The sequence below is a fragment of the Vombatus ursinus genome, unplaced genomic scaffold (genome assembly GCF_900497805.2).
Source record: "Vombatus ursinus unplaced genomic scaffold, bare-nosed wombat genome assembly UNPS02014599.1, whole genome shotgun sequence".
NCBI classification, from domain to species: Eukaryota; Metazoa; Chordata; class Mammalia; order Diprotodontia; family Vombatidae; genus Vombatus; species Vombatus ursinus.
Genome location: NW_020954377.1, coordinates 102,910 through 117,632, shown reverse-complemented (window position 1 = coordinate 117,632; position 14,723 = coordinate 102,910). Strand labels below are relative to the sequence as shown.

Here is a 14,723-nt window from a genome sequence, read left to right as displayed (position 1 = left end):
GAAGAGGGTGAAGAGCCTTCCAAGAAGGCCAGTGAGAAGCATCCAGAGTGGAGTAAGGGAGCAGCAGGCTTCGGCCCAAGACAGCCTGAGGGCTCCAGGCCTGGGCCAAGGCTGCTGGAGTCTGTGCTCAGGAGGTCAGTCAGTGGTGGCCTCTCAAGAGGTTGGGGCAGGGTGGAGATGAAGAGGTGGGAAGGGGAGAGAGAGAGGGAGGGAGGGATAGATGAATGGACAGACTTGGGGGGGAAGAAGATGACCTTAGAGACAGTGGAGAAGAGGAGCCTGGAAAGAATTTAATTAAGGGTAGTGGGAGAAATGAGCTTTAGTGAGGAGTGAGACTAGGTCTTGTGTGGTCCTAGTGAAGGAGGAGAGAGAGTGGTGGATGGTCCCCTGGAAGAGAGCTGATTGTGTCCATTGCAGAAGTAGGCTGGGTTGTCTCCACAGAGTGTGGAGTGGGAACGTGGTGGGGGGCAGGAGAACAGTGGAGGAAGAACCAGCTAGTCAACATCAGCAAGGACCCCTTCATCTCTAGTCTGATCAGCATTCATTAGCAGTGGCATTTATTTTGTGGACTCTGCACATGTATTGCTCTATATGAAATAGTAGTAGAAATAGACAGACATCCGTTTAGGACTGGGACCCCATCTTTTACAGATTAGGAAACTGGGACCCAGAGATGCTAAGTGATTTGCCTAGGGTCACACAGGAAAGTTTTAGAGGTAGCATCTGATCCTAGATCTTTCTCCCAAGTCTGGTTCCCTGTCCATTATATCACATTGCCTCCTAGAAAGAAAATGAATAGATAATGAGGCTTCAGGCTATTTGATCTTCCTTTCCAAATTTGCGTTTTGCATTTGACCTAATGTATCTCACTGTCTGATTTCCTAGGCAAGATTCGGAGCCCCTTCCTGCAGAGGCAGCATACCCAGCCAGAAGTTTCTATTACCAGAGAAGCCACCCCAGCTTCCCCAGAGCCAGCAACAAGTAATTCTTTCTCTCTCTCTCTCCCTCTCTCTCTTTTTTTTCTGTGAGGCAATTGGGGTTAAGTGACTTGCCCAGAGTCACTCAGCTAGGAAGTGTTATGTGTCTGAGGCCGTATTTGAACTCGGGTCCTCCTGACTCCAGGGCCAGTGCTCTATCCACTGCGCCACCTAGCTGCCCCATAATTCTCTTTTTTTTTTGTGGAAGGGTGGTGATAGAAAGTGTCTCAAGTCTTCTGAAGTGGCCTCCAGTCCTTGAAACTGAGTGGGAGGAGCGCCTGGGTGAAGTCTGGCTGATAGAGACGCTTTGTTCTCAGATATCCAAGTGCAGCAGGGCCCTGGTGCTGCTCCTCATTCTCCAGGGCAGGCGGAAGAAGAAAGCTTGTATGAGAAGCCCCCAGAGCAAGATAATCTCTATGAGGAGCCCCCGCAGGTCGATGCTTCAGCGTTTTCCCTTGGGAATCACTGTCCAAAGTGGTGTTCAGTTGTAGCCCCTTTGGCTACGCAGACCATCAGACCCGGCAGCATTGTTCCGCTAAGCAGGAAAGGGGAGAGGGCATGGTGTAGCGATCCAGGGCCTGGCATTTTGGGTGGGCTGCAGAGGATGGAGGGGAGGGGACAGCAATTCCTCAGCCCTTGGGAAGACTTGTCCCATTAACCTGAACCTTTCCCTGTACATGGATGCTGCTCCCCCTCCACCTTTGAAGTCTTTCTTGGACAGCACTAGGAGAGAGAGGTGAGGGTGGGCAGGTAATACATTGTTGGAAGAGAAACCATCCTTCTCCTTTCTCTTTCCCTGGACAGGTAGAGGAAGGGGCTACTTATGAGTATACTGACCACTACAAGCCGGGACCAGAGCTGGGCCAGAAGGGACTCTGTGCTAGGGCCCTGTATGACTACCAGGCTGGTAAGGCCTGCATGTGTGCTGTCTAGGAGTGGGGGGCAGGGGGTGGGTGGGCAAGGGGCATAGTTAGTGAGAGCCACTTGTAGCTCCAGAGGAGAGCCCAGGGTGGGAGCAGGTGTGCCTGGGTGAAGACTGAAAATTACTCTATGTGTGCGCGTGCGCACACACACATATATACACACATATATGTATATACACACGTATACATACACATATATATACATGTGTGCAAATATATGTCTCTGTATATACTAATATATATGTATTATGTGTAGCACATTCAAGTTCTCAAAAGTGCTTTTATATCTATTACTATTTCTGAGCCTGTGAGGCAAGAGACAAGTGTTAATATCCTGGCTTTGCAGATGAGAAAACTGAGGCCCAGAGAGCTAAACTGCTTATTGTCACTTAGTGTTGAAGGTCGCATTCCAGTTCCATTGTCCCTGACTCCACTAAGGCAGAATCTAGGGGCTGGTATTACACGAGGACAGTGATTCTGTCAAGAATCGTAGATTTGCTCTTTGTCCCTACGTTAAAAGATCTTTGATTTCACCCTTATGGTCATCCCCTCATGAACACAGATCAGAACCTCTCAGTCCATCTTTTGGGGGCTCCTCTGTCACCTGGTCCCCAGGCTGACCATGAACCTCAGAACTGAATTCTCTGGTGCCTGGAGGACAGTCTGCTGTCAGCTTTGTACTAGGAGCCTTCTCAGCGTGGTCAGCTTTCACTGCCAGAGCCCATGCACTGCTGGCCCAGGCTTAGAGCCCTCTGAGCCCCAGGGAGGCTGAGGGGACAGCCCTGCCTGGACGTGGAATTGGCACCAGCGCTGCTGCACAGCGGGGCTGCACTTGATGGCCCCAGGGGACCCTTCTGCCTCTCAGTCTATCATCCAAGGACCTAAAGATCTGCTAAGGCTGGGGCTTTGGAGGGGCTGAATGGGGAATGACTAGCTGAAGTGCCTGGCTCACAAGGTATCCCTGAGGCTGTTCCTAATGAGTGTTTTTGCTCTGCATCTTCCAGCGGATGACACAGAGATCTCCTTTGACCCTGAAAACCTCATCACAGGAATTGAAGTGATCGATGAGGGTTGGTGGCGTGGCTATGGCCCAGATGGCCACTTTGGCATGTTTCCTGCCAACTATGTGGAGCTTATTGAGTGAAGGCTGCCTGTCTCCTGGCTTCTGGACTCTCCAGGTCATTCCTTCACTCCACTGACGCAGCATGTTACCTGCCCTGGAGGTTGGGTGCTAGGGCAGCACTGCCTGACAAGAGACCCATTGGGCTGGGGAGAACGGGGGACCCATAAACACCCCACCCCCACAAGACTTTTTTATTTTTTTTTTTGCTGAAGTGGCCTGGCAACCCCATTCAGTGCCTTTCCAGGCTTTGGGGTCCCTTCTGCTGGCCTATAGTTTGGTCTCCCCAATTAAGCAATAACCTGGTGATTTCACATCCTCAGAGGAGGTCTGGGCCCGTCTGATCTGCCAGTGTCTCCTGAACTTCTGTCCCTGTTGGTGGTGATGAAGCCAGGCCCTCTTCCCCTTCACAGCCTCTGAGCCCTCCTGGCTGCGAGTGTCAGGCTTCTCCAGTACCTGTGGGGTCCCCTGGGGAGCCTGGCCCTCTTCCTTTTCCTCTTGCTTTTGAGGGGTGATGGCTGCAACACTTATTACTAGAAACCTTTGGGTAGAATGAATTTAGGAAGTGTTTTTATTTTCATATATGACCAAAACCAGCCTGGGGTGTCATGGTTTGGAGGTAGTTTGGGATTTTGTTTTGGGTTTTTTGTTTTCTTTTAATCTGCTGCTCCCTCCATTCCATTCTCCTGTTCCTGTGGCCCCAGTGTGTGTGGGCCAAGGTTAACAGCCTACACCAGTGGAGTACATGAATCAAATGTGTGAAAATTTCTACAAACATGACACACCCTGAAATGTGATTGTGTCTCTGTGTCTTGTAACAAGGACTTTTTCTCCCAGTATTCCATTTTATTTAGTAGACAGGTCTTGGGAGCTCTTAGACTTAAGAGATGGGTTCATCACAGCCCTTCTCCTTAGCTCTGTCTGCTTACTTCTCCCCATTTCCATCCCATCCCACAGCTTTAGGCAAATAAAAACTAGTCCTTTTCCCCAACCGTGCAGGGGACCTCTGCCAGGGGAACATTTACAAACTGGCCTGAGTTCTAGAACTATGTCCTTGTGAGTGGGGAATCCTTTTACACCCAGAGTCCATTGTGCTGGGCGTCCGTCAGACGTTGGGTTGACAGCACCACCACATTCTGGGACCCCACTGTGTTCTGCCGTCAGCCGTTAGAGGAGTGGTTCCCTGTTGAAGTGGACCAGCCCCTTCACATTCTGGATTAGGCAGCTGTCCACCCAAGGTGGGGAGCCTCCTCAGGCTTCACCTGTAGAGGAGCAATCCAGGGAGTGCTGATGGCACTGGTCATTTCACTGCGGTAAACAGCTGCAGATAGCAGCAAAGGACAGCCCTCCCTGATCCTGCATCTTCTTTGAGGCTACCATGCATGACAGAAGCTGACAGGGCCAGGACTGGCCAGGGATTGTTTTTAGGGTTCTGGAATATGACTTTGGTCTGAGAGTACTGGGATAGAGTTGAGTTGTGTTACACCCTAGCTTCCTTTCTGCTGACTAGCTACCAAGGGCCTTGTCCCCATTCACAGTCCTCCCAGATGTGCACAGGACCATTCCACAAGCGTTTCTGCCCCTAGCTTTTGCCCATGGGTCAGACACCTGCTCAGACTCAACAGGAGGAGTGAGTGGAGGTGACTTTATTGTGCAGTTTGCTTCCAGGCTATTACTTGGCCTTGCCCTGGGCAGCCACGGCCTCCATGGCCTTCCGGACTGTTTCCTCATCCCCAAGGAACTGCATAGGCTTGGTGGGTTTCAGCTGGTCATCCAGTTCATACACGATGGGGATCCCGGTGGGCAAGTTGAGTTCCATAATGGCCTCGTCTGACATGCCTGTGAACAGCAGAGGAATTAGTAGTGAACCCACTGCTTTGTCCCTGACTTCCTGCCTCCTGGGAATTACCCAGGAAGTAGTACTGTGGGGTCAAGTCAGGAGCAATGATTGGGCCCCATGGAGTGGACAGTGATGATAACCTCCTTGGTATTCCAGTGACCTTTATAGCTTGGGCCAGCTGGCCCTAAAGCAAATCCCGCTCAGCAGCAAAATCCTAAAAAGTCAACGAAGAAAGGTCATGCTGAAGAAACTAATGCTAAGTGCTCCATGTGTTGGGGGAGGGGGTGGGATGGCTCATCACAAAATGTCCTGCCATCACTTTCCTGTTCTTAAGGCCCAGGAGCTTCCTCTCACTTTTAGAGCTGGAGGGGGCAGATGAGGAAACGGGACCATAGACTTTAGGTGACTTGTCTGATGTTTCTGGCTTTGAACCCAGATTTATTTAGATGGCCCAGTTCAGGAGGTATTGGGCATGATACAGGTTTGGGCTGAGTGGTGGTTAATTCTTGGGCTAAGAGGGAGGAGAGTGACCCCCCCCCCCCCCCCCAGCATAGGAAGGGCAGGGAGTTGCTTGCCGAAACCTGACCCTGTTTGGTCTCATGCTATCATGTCTGCCTGGAATAGCAACTTGACCTTTAGCATCCTCACCCAGCAGTGGGCTCCACCCAGTGTGTTCAGCTCAAGAGACAGTTCTAGGGTGGAGCTCTTGATCCAAGACACCTGTAGCTATCAGGCATCAAGCACGAAATGTGTTTCTTCACATAGAACCAACTTAGGAGGGCACTCCTTACCCCCACCCACCCCCCATTTGGGTTATAGACACTGGAAATGCAAAAGATCATCGATTGTGGACTAGGAAGGGACCTTTGGTGGCATCTAGTTCTACCCTCTCATTTTGCAAATGAGGGCATTGAGGCCCAGGATTTGTCCAAGATTCAAACCTTGGTCCCTATGATACTAAGTCCAGATCTGTTTCCTCTGCATGGTGGGGTTCTGGAAGAGTAGTGGAACAGAGGTGCCCTCTGTCCTTTGCTCTCCAGGGAGTGGGTATGCTTGCTCCAAGCTGGAATCTCAAACACTTCACACAAAGGACAAGGGAGTGAGAGGAAAACTCAGGAAAAATGGAGGACAGATGGGGCTGAAATGGGGAAGGCCTTAGATCTTAGGATGAAGCCTAGATGGGATATGAATCAGTGACCAAACATAACCTGGGATTGTCACTAGCCTCATTACCGATTAGCATGTTTATTGTTGCTTGTTGGTGACAAGAACCTGATGTTTGGGGAGGTGGGTTCCCTATGTGAATACCTATAGGTTTGAGCACCTGGCCCCCTTGTCAGCTGCTTTTCCCTGAAGATTATAACTTGCAGCTTTGCTACTCCGTATGAAGCAACGAGGTATAAAAAGAGCAGAGAGACCAGAGTTCTTGTTCCATCCTCGTCTCTAACTTACTGTATGAAAGAAAAGCCACACCCCTCTGTGAGTCTGTGTGCATATGTGCGTGTAAAGCAACTTTATTTGTCTATCAGAAATGCCCCCAAGTTTCTTACCAGTGGCTGGGACCTGTTTACTACTCTGGACCTGAAATGTTGTGCTCATTTGTTGAGAACCTGTGCATCTCATCATCGAAAGCTTCAGGAATTCTTTCGTACAAGCTTCTTTGCTATCTGCCTCATCATATTCCCAGAGCAAAAAGGAAAAATCACAAAAAGGCAGGAATTCACACTATTTAACCATGAAAAGTTAAAAACATTTCATTAACTTGGGTTGCTCTTTTCTTCACTGGAAGGGTGCCTGTCCATCTTACTGATTGTGGATAATTGCCCACTTAAATTAACTGAACAAAACCAAAAACTCATTCTGAGTAGCCCCTAATTCTGCACATTAGCTAGCTGGCTCTCTTAATAGTTGGCCAATTCCAAATGTGAAAGGTGGCATGACAATCACTGTCTTTGGGACACATATAGTAGTGTAGTGCAGTTTGGGTGTTTGTTGGGAAAGATCTGTTGTGTCCAAACAATATCCATAAAATAAATTGATAGCAGTGCGTTTTCAGCAAACTTAGGCCAGCTATAATATATACCTTTCTTACCTTCTGAAAAGCTTACTGTATATAAGTCAACTGGTTAAGTTCTGAGTTACTATACACTGCTTTGCTGGGACCCAACTTTGGGCTCTCAGACACTTGGATTTGAACACAATTGGGAAAAGGAAGACCTCAACATGCCGCCTTATTTACTCCATTCTGATGGTCATGGAAGCAATAGGAAAGACTCATCCTGAGGTGTGGAAAGAGAAACCTTGCTGGAGAAAGGAAAACGAGAAAATTTTTCAGGGTACAAATAACTTGGAGTAAAAACAAAACAATCTTAAAAAACCTGAATTTCTAATGGCAATAATATTGTTTGCCTCTTTCTTCACCGGTCACCACAGAGTACCTGTTCCCATCTTCTTTTCCTGTGGTGATCTCTGCAGTTTTTCTTTTTCTTTTTTTTTTAACAGCTTTTTCCCCTCAGTGTTTTAGCTTATCAAAATTACCTTTTCAGTTCTTAGTTCACTTCATCTATATAGGCTTATTGGTTTGGAGGTTTGAGGTAAGAAGCCTTTGTGGCACTGGACTGGAGGGTTTCATAGGGATCATTTCCTGGGTGCTTATATCTGGAGTTAGTTGAAAAGTTTAGGAAAAATGACACCTGGAAAGTAAACCTTTCCTTAACTGCTCTGTTCTTTTCATATCACATTCATGTCTAATATCCTTCCCAGCTCACACTGATGTAGGGATGACTGCAGGACATCAGACTGATTTTGTTAGGAAATTAAATTTCAAACTCAGACTGAAAATGAGTGAGGCTAATGTAGAGACAGAACACTGATACCTTCCCCCTCCAAAAAGTGATCAGACAAGACACTGGGCACTTTTCCAAGGGAACATTTGAAATGAGTACTCTCATAACAGTAAAACAGATGGCATTCGGAAACACCTCCCTAAAGTGCAACTGTGAATTGAGATCTGCATCTTCAGGAGATGGCTTATTGCTATTATTACAAGTACAAATCAGACCTTGCCAAGTGCTTCCTACTTTGCATTAATACCAAGTGAAGCCTCGCAGAACTGGAGTGGCTGCCAGTATGTTATCTAAATCAATGGGGCCATACCTAGGAAGAGATTCAAGTTACCATGGCAGACACCTCTAAAGGGAAAAAAAGGGTCCAGAGCAATAAAAATTTTAAAACAACCCCCCAGATTTTTGGCCCAGAGTGAATGAACTGAATACATGTTAACTGCAAACTTGTCAATTTAAAGGGAAGAGAGTGTGAGTGATACGGCCAGCCAAGGATAGGTGCTGCAAGCTGGCTAGCCACAGGGTAACCCGAGGTACCTTGGTTTTGCCCTATCAGCTTTTCCGACAGCTCACCAGCTGCTTCTCATGTATTTCAAGAAGACCCACAGGGCAGCAAACTGAGAATTCCATTAAAAAGAACCTACTCTTAGAAAAAAGTGGGAAGGATGGCACGTTTATGCCAACATCTGCATTTTCCCCAAAGACACTGTAGGAATTCTTTGACTTTGAACTTGAAAAACCCCACCCTGCTAATGGAATTTTTCACAACTCTGGAGGCTCAGTTATCTCACTTTTGAATAAGCTTTTAATTTGCCTAAGGGAGCAAAAAATATGATTCCACCTTGAAATCACCACGTCCTTTAAAGGTTTTCCTTCATTTCTTTTTCAGAAGTTTATAGAATCCTAGACAGGGCTGGAAGGGATCTTGGAGGTCCCGAAAAGTTAGAACATTTGTTTAAGGTCACACAGATAGTGAGTAGCTGAACTGGAATCTGAACCAGGGGCTTTGATTTCAAATCTAGCCCCCGTCCCACTCAATCATACTGCCTCTCCAGAGTGTCCATGTTATGAGACATTTAGAGACTGGATCACAGATGAACCAATTCCCTTTTCAAATAGATAAAACCTACCCGTTAGTACTAAGGCCACGGTGACAGAAATCAGTGAAAGTCTACTAAATACGTAAGATGGATCTGTTAGTATTTAAAAAAAAAAAGACAAAGGTCCTAGGATCATAGATTTAGTCCTGGAATAGACCTTATAAGGTCACCTAAGCCACCCCTCATCCTTGGATCAGTCTGGGTACAGTGGGCTAGGGGCTGGGGAACTGCTTTTTGGAAGATTCTCTGAGGGAGCCACGGGTAGTTTTTTGTGTAATCTACCTCCTGTCCTGCACCTGTCATAAACCTCAGCGCCAGCAGCAGCTAGCTCTGTCTACCTGGGGTGGTTTTTTCATCTACAAAATAAGAAAATTGGGCCACATTATTGCTAAGAATCATGAAATATTAGAGCTGCAAGAAACCTGAGTTTGTAAAAGTCATAAACCAAGAGCAGAAGGAGACTCCCCAGGTTGGCCACCTAGTTAAGGAAGAAGTGGCCTCCTTTTGTGGTCACTTCCTGGGCTTGGCAGAACAAGATCTAGCCTGGCCTCGGCCCTCTAGGTCCTGATTGGGGGAGGGGGCTAGTATAGAGCATATAAGGAAAGATTTCTCCTTGGAGGTTGTGGATGGGAATCTCCTCAGAATCCTCCCAGGTCTCTTTGCCTCTTGATATTTGGCACTGGGCGGGGCTATGGAAATAAATGCCCCCAAAGGTGCATGCTTGGTTCTGTTCCTTCCCAAAGGGTGACAGCTGGACCTTGAGGCACCTAGGTGAAAGCAAAATTGTAGCCTAGTCTGTTCTTTGATCCTTAGAGCTGAAGAGACTGAGCAGGGCAAAGCTTGCTTTCAGCCATTGTGAGCATCCCAACATGAGAGACATAGGGGCTAAAAGAGAAGACAGCACAGGGCTGGGGAGGCAGGGGGCGGGGTGGGTGCAGCTTGTCTTTTGTGCTGAACTGGATACATAGAGCAAGCATGCCTGCCAACTAGACCACACTTATGTCTTCCCCCTTCCCTACATCCCATCCTAAATCCTCTTTTTTCTTCCAAACATCTCCTTGGGGACCGCAAATTGGTTCAATGAGGTGAGAAGTTCTGAGAAACCTAGGAAGGAAGAGGATGAAAGGCCTGCCTCCTCATTTCCAGGCTCTGTCAGACCCCAGTCTGCTAAAGCAGCCAAGATAAAGAGTGGGACTTCTTACAAAAAGAAACCTCTCATCATACACCTGGTCCTGGTCACTCCCTTCTCTCAAGACAGACCACAATCTAATATGCCCCCAAGGGGACAAGACTTCAGAAGGCCAGTTCCCCATGCAACATTTAGGGGCTCAGGGGCAAGCTAGGTACTTGCAGACACCAGATGTCTGTCCCTGGCTACTCATTTGCTAACTTCAGTGACCACCATCAAACTCCCCTCTTCCACCCACCTACACTCAGACTCATGAGATAGGGTTTGGGTCCTGGCTCTTAGTAGACCTATAACTATAGGGCTAGAGCTCCTGGTCTCCTTGAAGCCCTTAAGATAGAGCCTAGAGCAGGGGTGGGGAACCTTCGACCTCGAAGCCACATGTGGCTCTCTGGGTCCTCAAGTGTGGCCCTTTGACTGAACCTTAATCAAAGGATTTGTTTGGTAGAACTTGGATTCAGTCAAAAGGCCACACCCAAGGACCTAGAGGGCCTGAGACTGCAGGTTCCCCACCCCTGGTAGAGGCAACTTTTTTTTTTTATTCCTTATTCTCATCAACCTGTCCCGGTCATTTCTATATCAGTGTTATTGCCCTGTACTCTTTCTTACACATATATGGACATGTTCATTCCTTCCCTCCCTACTCCCCTCAGGGTGAGGGTGAGCTCAATTCAACATGGGTGATGGTCATCAAAGGGGGGGGACTGCGGAATGGTGATTGTTATCTCTGGCAAAATTGTCACTGGGGTGTTGAGAGAAATAGGGAAGCAGATAGTTTCATGGTGTCAGAACACAGAAGCAAAGAATGTTAGTGTTTTGTATAACGCTTTAAGTTTTGCAAGCACTTTACAAATATTATCTCTTGATCTTCACAACAACTCTGGGGAGATAGTTACTATTATCCCCATTTTACTGATGGGGAAACTGAGGCAGGCAGCAGTTAAGTGGCTTTCCCAGAGTCACTCAGCTAGTGAGTGTCTGAGGCTGGATTTGTGCCCAGTCTTCCTGACTGCAGGCCTGGCATTCTGTCTACTGTGCCACCTAGTCTAAACTTTACATTTTATACAAGAGAAAGCTCAGATCTACAGAGGCAACCAGGCTTGTTTAAGTACAGAATATCTATTGGGAGAACTAGGGGATAGAACTCCAGATCCCAAGCCAGGGGTCTTTACAGCGTGCTCCCTCAGGAGGCTAGGATCTGAGGTCTGGAGCTAAAGGGACCTGGGAGCCCAACCCCTTCATTTCACAGTTAGGGAAATAGAGGCATAGAGAAGCTTGAGTCGCATATGTAGCAGCCCCAGTCCCTTATTTCCTACCTGTCTAGTCACCCATTCCCCTACCCCCACCCCCAATCCCCTACCTGCTCCCTGAGCCTTGAGGGCCAGGCTCAGCTGACGTAAGAGAAAGGGTCTTCCCTCCCAAGGGGTATTTGCAGTGACAGGTGCTGCTGAGTTTGCTAAGGCCAGTATGAATTCAGTGGTTTCCTGGCCAGGCTGGCTGGTCCTGGAGGGTGGCGCCCAAGTGCTATAATTGACTTCTCTGGGGTCCTAGCTTCTATGTATCACCCCCAAAGCTGGTGCAGGCTCTTAAGGGCATTCTCCCAGTGGGACATATCCCATCCTGGCTAAGTTATCCCCAAGAGCACTCAAGAAATCTGTGCAAGCCTGATTAAGAACTGAGCATCCGACGGGCAGCTAGGTGGCACAGTAGATAGAGCACTGGCCCTGAAGTCAGGAGGACCTGAGTTCAAATCCGGCCTCAGACCAAACACTTGACACTTACTAGCTGTGTGACCCTGGGCAAGTCACTTAACCCCAATTGCCTAAAAAAAATAAATAAATAAATGAAGAAAAAGAAAAAGAACTGAGCATCCAGAGTGGGGACTAGGCTCTCCGAATGGCCCTCGCTCCATGACTATCTCCTATTTTGGAGGTGGTGCACCTGGGGAGGAGCTTGAGCCCAGATCAGGAGCTCTGCAGAGCTTGGGACAGGAAGACACTGTAGGGTAGCCATAGGCCAGCTCCCATTGCACAGAGATCTTACCTTCCAGGTGCTTGACTATGCCTCGTAAGCTGTTGCCATGGGCAGCAATGAGCACCCTCTTTCCTGACTTGATCTGAGGAGCAATCTGCTCATTCCAGAAGGGCAGAGCCCGGGCAATGGTATCCTTCAGGCTCTCACAGGTGGGCAGCTCTCCAGGCTTCAGACCAGCATAGCGCCGCGCCTGTTGAGGGCAATAGAGCCGATGCCAAAGAGGTATTCCTAACCAGGGGGCCCAATGCTTTCTTTCCCCAACCATCCTCCAGGCTAATTGTCCTCATGCTCCAAAGCTCCCTCCTTTCCCCTGGGCCTGAGGAAGGGAACAGCCCCGGGTTCCATGCATCCCCCTCTCACCTTGCTGATGACTGAATAGTAGGGGTGCTTCTCATCCATGGGTGGGGGTGGGATGTCAAAGGAGCGTCTCCAGATCTTCACCTGTGCTTCCCCATGCTTGGCAGCAGTCTCTGCTTTGTTGAGGCCTGTGAGACCCCCGTAGTGGCGCTCATTCAGGCGCCAGGTCCGTACCACAGGCACCCACATCTGGTCTACACCATCCAGGATGAACCAGAGGGTGCGGATGGCACGCTTCAGCACCGAGGTATAGCAGATGTCAAACTCCAGGCCGGCTTCCTTGATGGCCTGGGCCCCACGTTTGGCCTCTTCCTTCCCCTTCTCACTCAGTTCTGCATCGAACCAGCCGCAGAAACGGTTCTCCTGGTTCCACGTGCTCTCGCCATGGCGGACGATCACCAGCCGGTGGGTGGGCATGGCGATGGTGGTGGCAGGCAGAGCAGAGGGGATGGAGGCAGTGGAGACAGCTCTGAAATGCAGCGGAGCACAGTCTATCGGCCAAGTGTTCCTGGCTTTATGATGCTCTGACTCCACCCCTCCCCCTTGACTAACTGCCAGCTGGCATTCTGGGCCTGTGGGAGGGAGATGGACAGTGGCAGGTGGTCAGTGGCCTTGCGAGAAGGAGGAGCCCAAGGCTGGCAGAAGGGAGCCAACCTCAAAATAACTCTTGAGAGTCGACTCCAGTGACGGATCTGTCCAAAATAAGTCCTGGACTGGGCCTCTTGCCCAGGAACTCCCTTAGCCTGGGCCAGGGTCTGGGGGCCTCTGGGCCTGTGGCAATGTGGCAGGATGATCTGAGTTTGGGCATAAAGGTGAGAGGGGCCATCTGAGGGAATGAGTGAATCCCGGGGGGCCATCTTGGCTCCTACCCTCAGAGCCCTAACACGTCGGGGAAGCGCCAGGAGGCCTGATCAAGGAGTAACTTGGGGGTTCTAGGTGTCTCAGGATTTCTAATGCTGAGCCCCCTCACTTTGGGCTGACATACACCTTGATGGCAAGTGGTTTGGGCCTTTTGGCGGGTCTGGAAAAGCAGAGGGTGTCCCCCCCGCCCCGCCCAGAGCACCCAAGAAGCTGGGTTGGGGAAGGAGTTCTGGAGGCCACAGGCAGAAATGGGTAAAGGTGACAGTGCTGTTACCATGGTGATACACAAATGCCTTGTACCAATTGGGGAGGAGGGGGGCGGGGTTGAGGGATAGTAGGAGTGAGAAGCCCCCCTCTCAGTTTGTAGGAATGGGCCTTAGGTCTCAGGGACCTCACTTGCCTAAAAGTTCTTATGTCCCCAATGTAACAGTTTGAAGAGTTAGTACCTGAAAGCTGAATGTTGACCCTTCCATCCCCAGTGTCTCCCTCCACATCCCTTCTCCCACTCTGGCCAGTGGCATTGCCCCAGCAGTCTCCCTCCCTCATACTGGCCCTGAACCAGTTCTATACCATGACTCCTACCAACCAGTCCTGCCCACATGCTCCCTGAATCACCTGGAGATTCATCAGCTCCCATGGATTTAATGACCAACTCTATGCTGATGAATCTCAAATCGATGTATCCTGGCCCAGTCTCTCTGCTGACCTCCAATCTCTCATCTCCAATTGCCTTCCAGACATTTCACTCTGGATGTCTGGTAGACATCTTAAACTCAATATATGCAAGACAAAAGTCATTATCTTTCCCTGTAAAACCTCCCCTGGCTTCCTTTCTACCCTGTTACCGTAGATGGCAACACCGTCCTCCCAAGTCCCTCAAGCTTGAAACCTAGGAGTCATCCTGGACCCCTCACTATCTCTCACCTTCCCTCACCCCTATATCCAATATGGTGCCAAAGGCTGTCAATTTCCCCTTTGCAACATCTAAATACGTTCCCTTCTCTCCTCTGACCCTGACATCTTCCTGCCGCAGACCTGCATCCCCTCATGCCTGGACTATTGTTAACAGCCTGCTGGTCAGTCTGCCTGCCTGCAGTCTCTCCTCACTCCGATCCATCCTCCATTCAGCCACCAAAGAGACTGTCCTGAAGTGCAGGTCTGACCTTGTCACCCTCCCACTCAATAAACTCCAGTTCCTCCCTATGGCTTTCTAAATCAAATATAAAATCCTTTGTTTGGTGTTCAAAGCCCTTCCTAACCTGCCCTTCCTCCTCCAACCACACTTGTCCTGAAAACCTAGAGGGAAAGGAGTACCAAGGCAAAGCTGGGATCGGAACCCAGGACTCACTGACTCTGAGGCCAGGTATCCTTCATACCTTTCCGATACCTTTTTATACGTTAAATTCATTGAACCCCTTCTCATTCTTCCCAATGGGTTTGTAAGCTCTTTAAAGGTACGAATCTTGACCTTCCTACCTTGCA

The 14,723-nt window shown here is 49.1% G+C and overlaps 2 protein-coding genes across 2 annotated transcripts in view; one reads left to right on the top strand and one right to left on the bottom strand.

Moving 5' to 3' along the window:
* The window catches only part of DBNL (drebrin like), a 28,240-nt gene extending 24,423 nt beyond the window's left edge, over nt 1-3,817 (top strand). Inside the window, exons 10-13 of the mRNA XM_027861241.1 lie at nt 886-981; nt 1,295-1,410; nt 1,782-1,884; nt 2,905-3,817. Coding sequence (XP_027717042.1) covers nt 886-981; nt 1,295-1,410; nt 1,782-1,884; nt 2,905-3,044 — 455 coding nt within the window. The 3' untranslated portion in view covers nt 3,045-3,817. The remainder of the gene's footprint in view (nt 1-885; nt 982-1,294; nt 1,411-1,781; nt 1,885-2,904) is intronic.
* A 546-nt stretch (nt 3,818-4,363) lies between these two features.
* Nucleotides 4,364-13,419, bottom strand: PGAM2 (phosphoglycerate mutase 2). The gene is made up of 3 exons (XM_027861245.1): nt 12,384-13,419; nt 12,033-12,213; nt 4,364-4,859 (listed from the first exon to the last, which is right to left on the bottom strand). Exons 1-3 carry the CDS (start codon nt 12,795-12,797, stop codon nt 4,693-4,695), a joined length of 762 nt encoding a protein of 253 aa, XP_027717046.1. The 5' UTR covers nt 12,798-13,419; the 3' UTR covers nt 4,364-4,692.
* Between the last annotated feature and the right edge of the window lie 1,304 nt (nt 13,420-14,723).

Excerpts from the sequence above, each read along its gene's own strand:
- PGAM2 (XM_027861245.1), bottom strand. The coding sequence starts at position 12,797 with ATGCCCACCCACCGGCTGGTGATCGTCCGCCATGGCGAGAGCACGTGG. Across the intron at positions 12,214-12,383 it reads ACTATTCAGTCATCAGCAAG|GCGCGGCGCTATGCTGGTCT; the intron begins GTGAGAGGGGGA and ends TGCCCTCAACAG. Across the intron at positions 4,860-12,032 it reads CATAGTCAAGCACCTGGAAG|GCATGTCAGACGAGGCCATT; the intron begins GTAAGATCTCTG and ends TGCTGTTCACAG.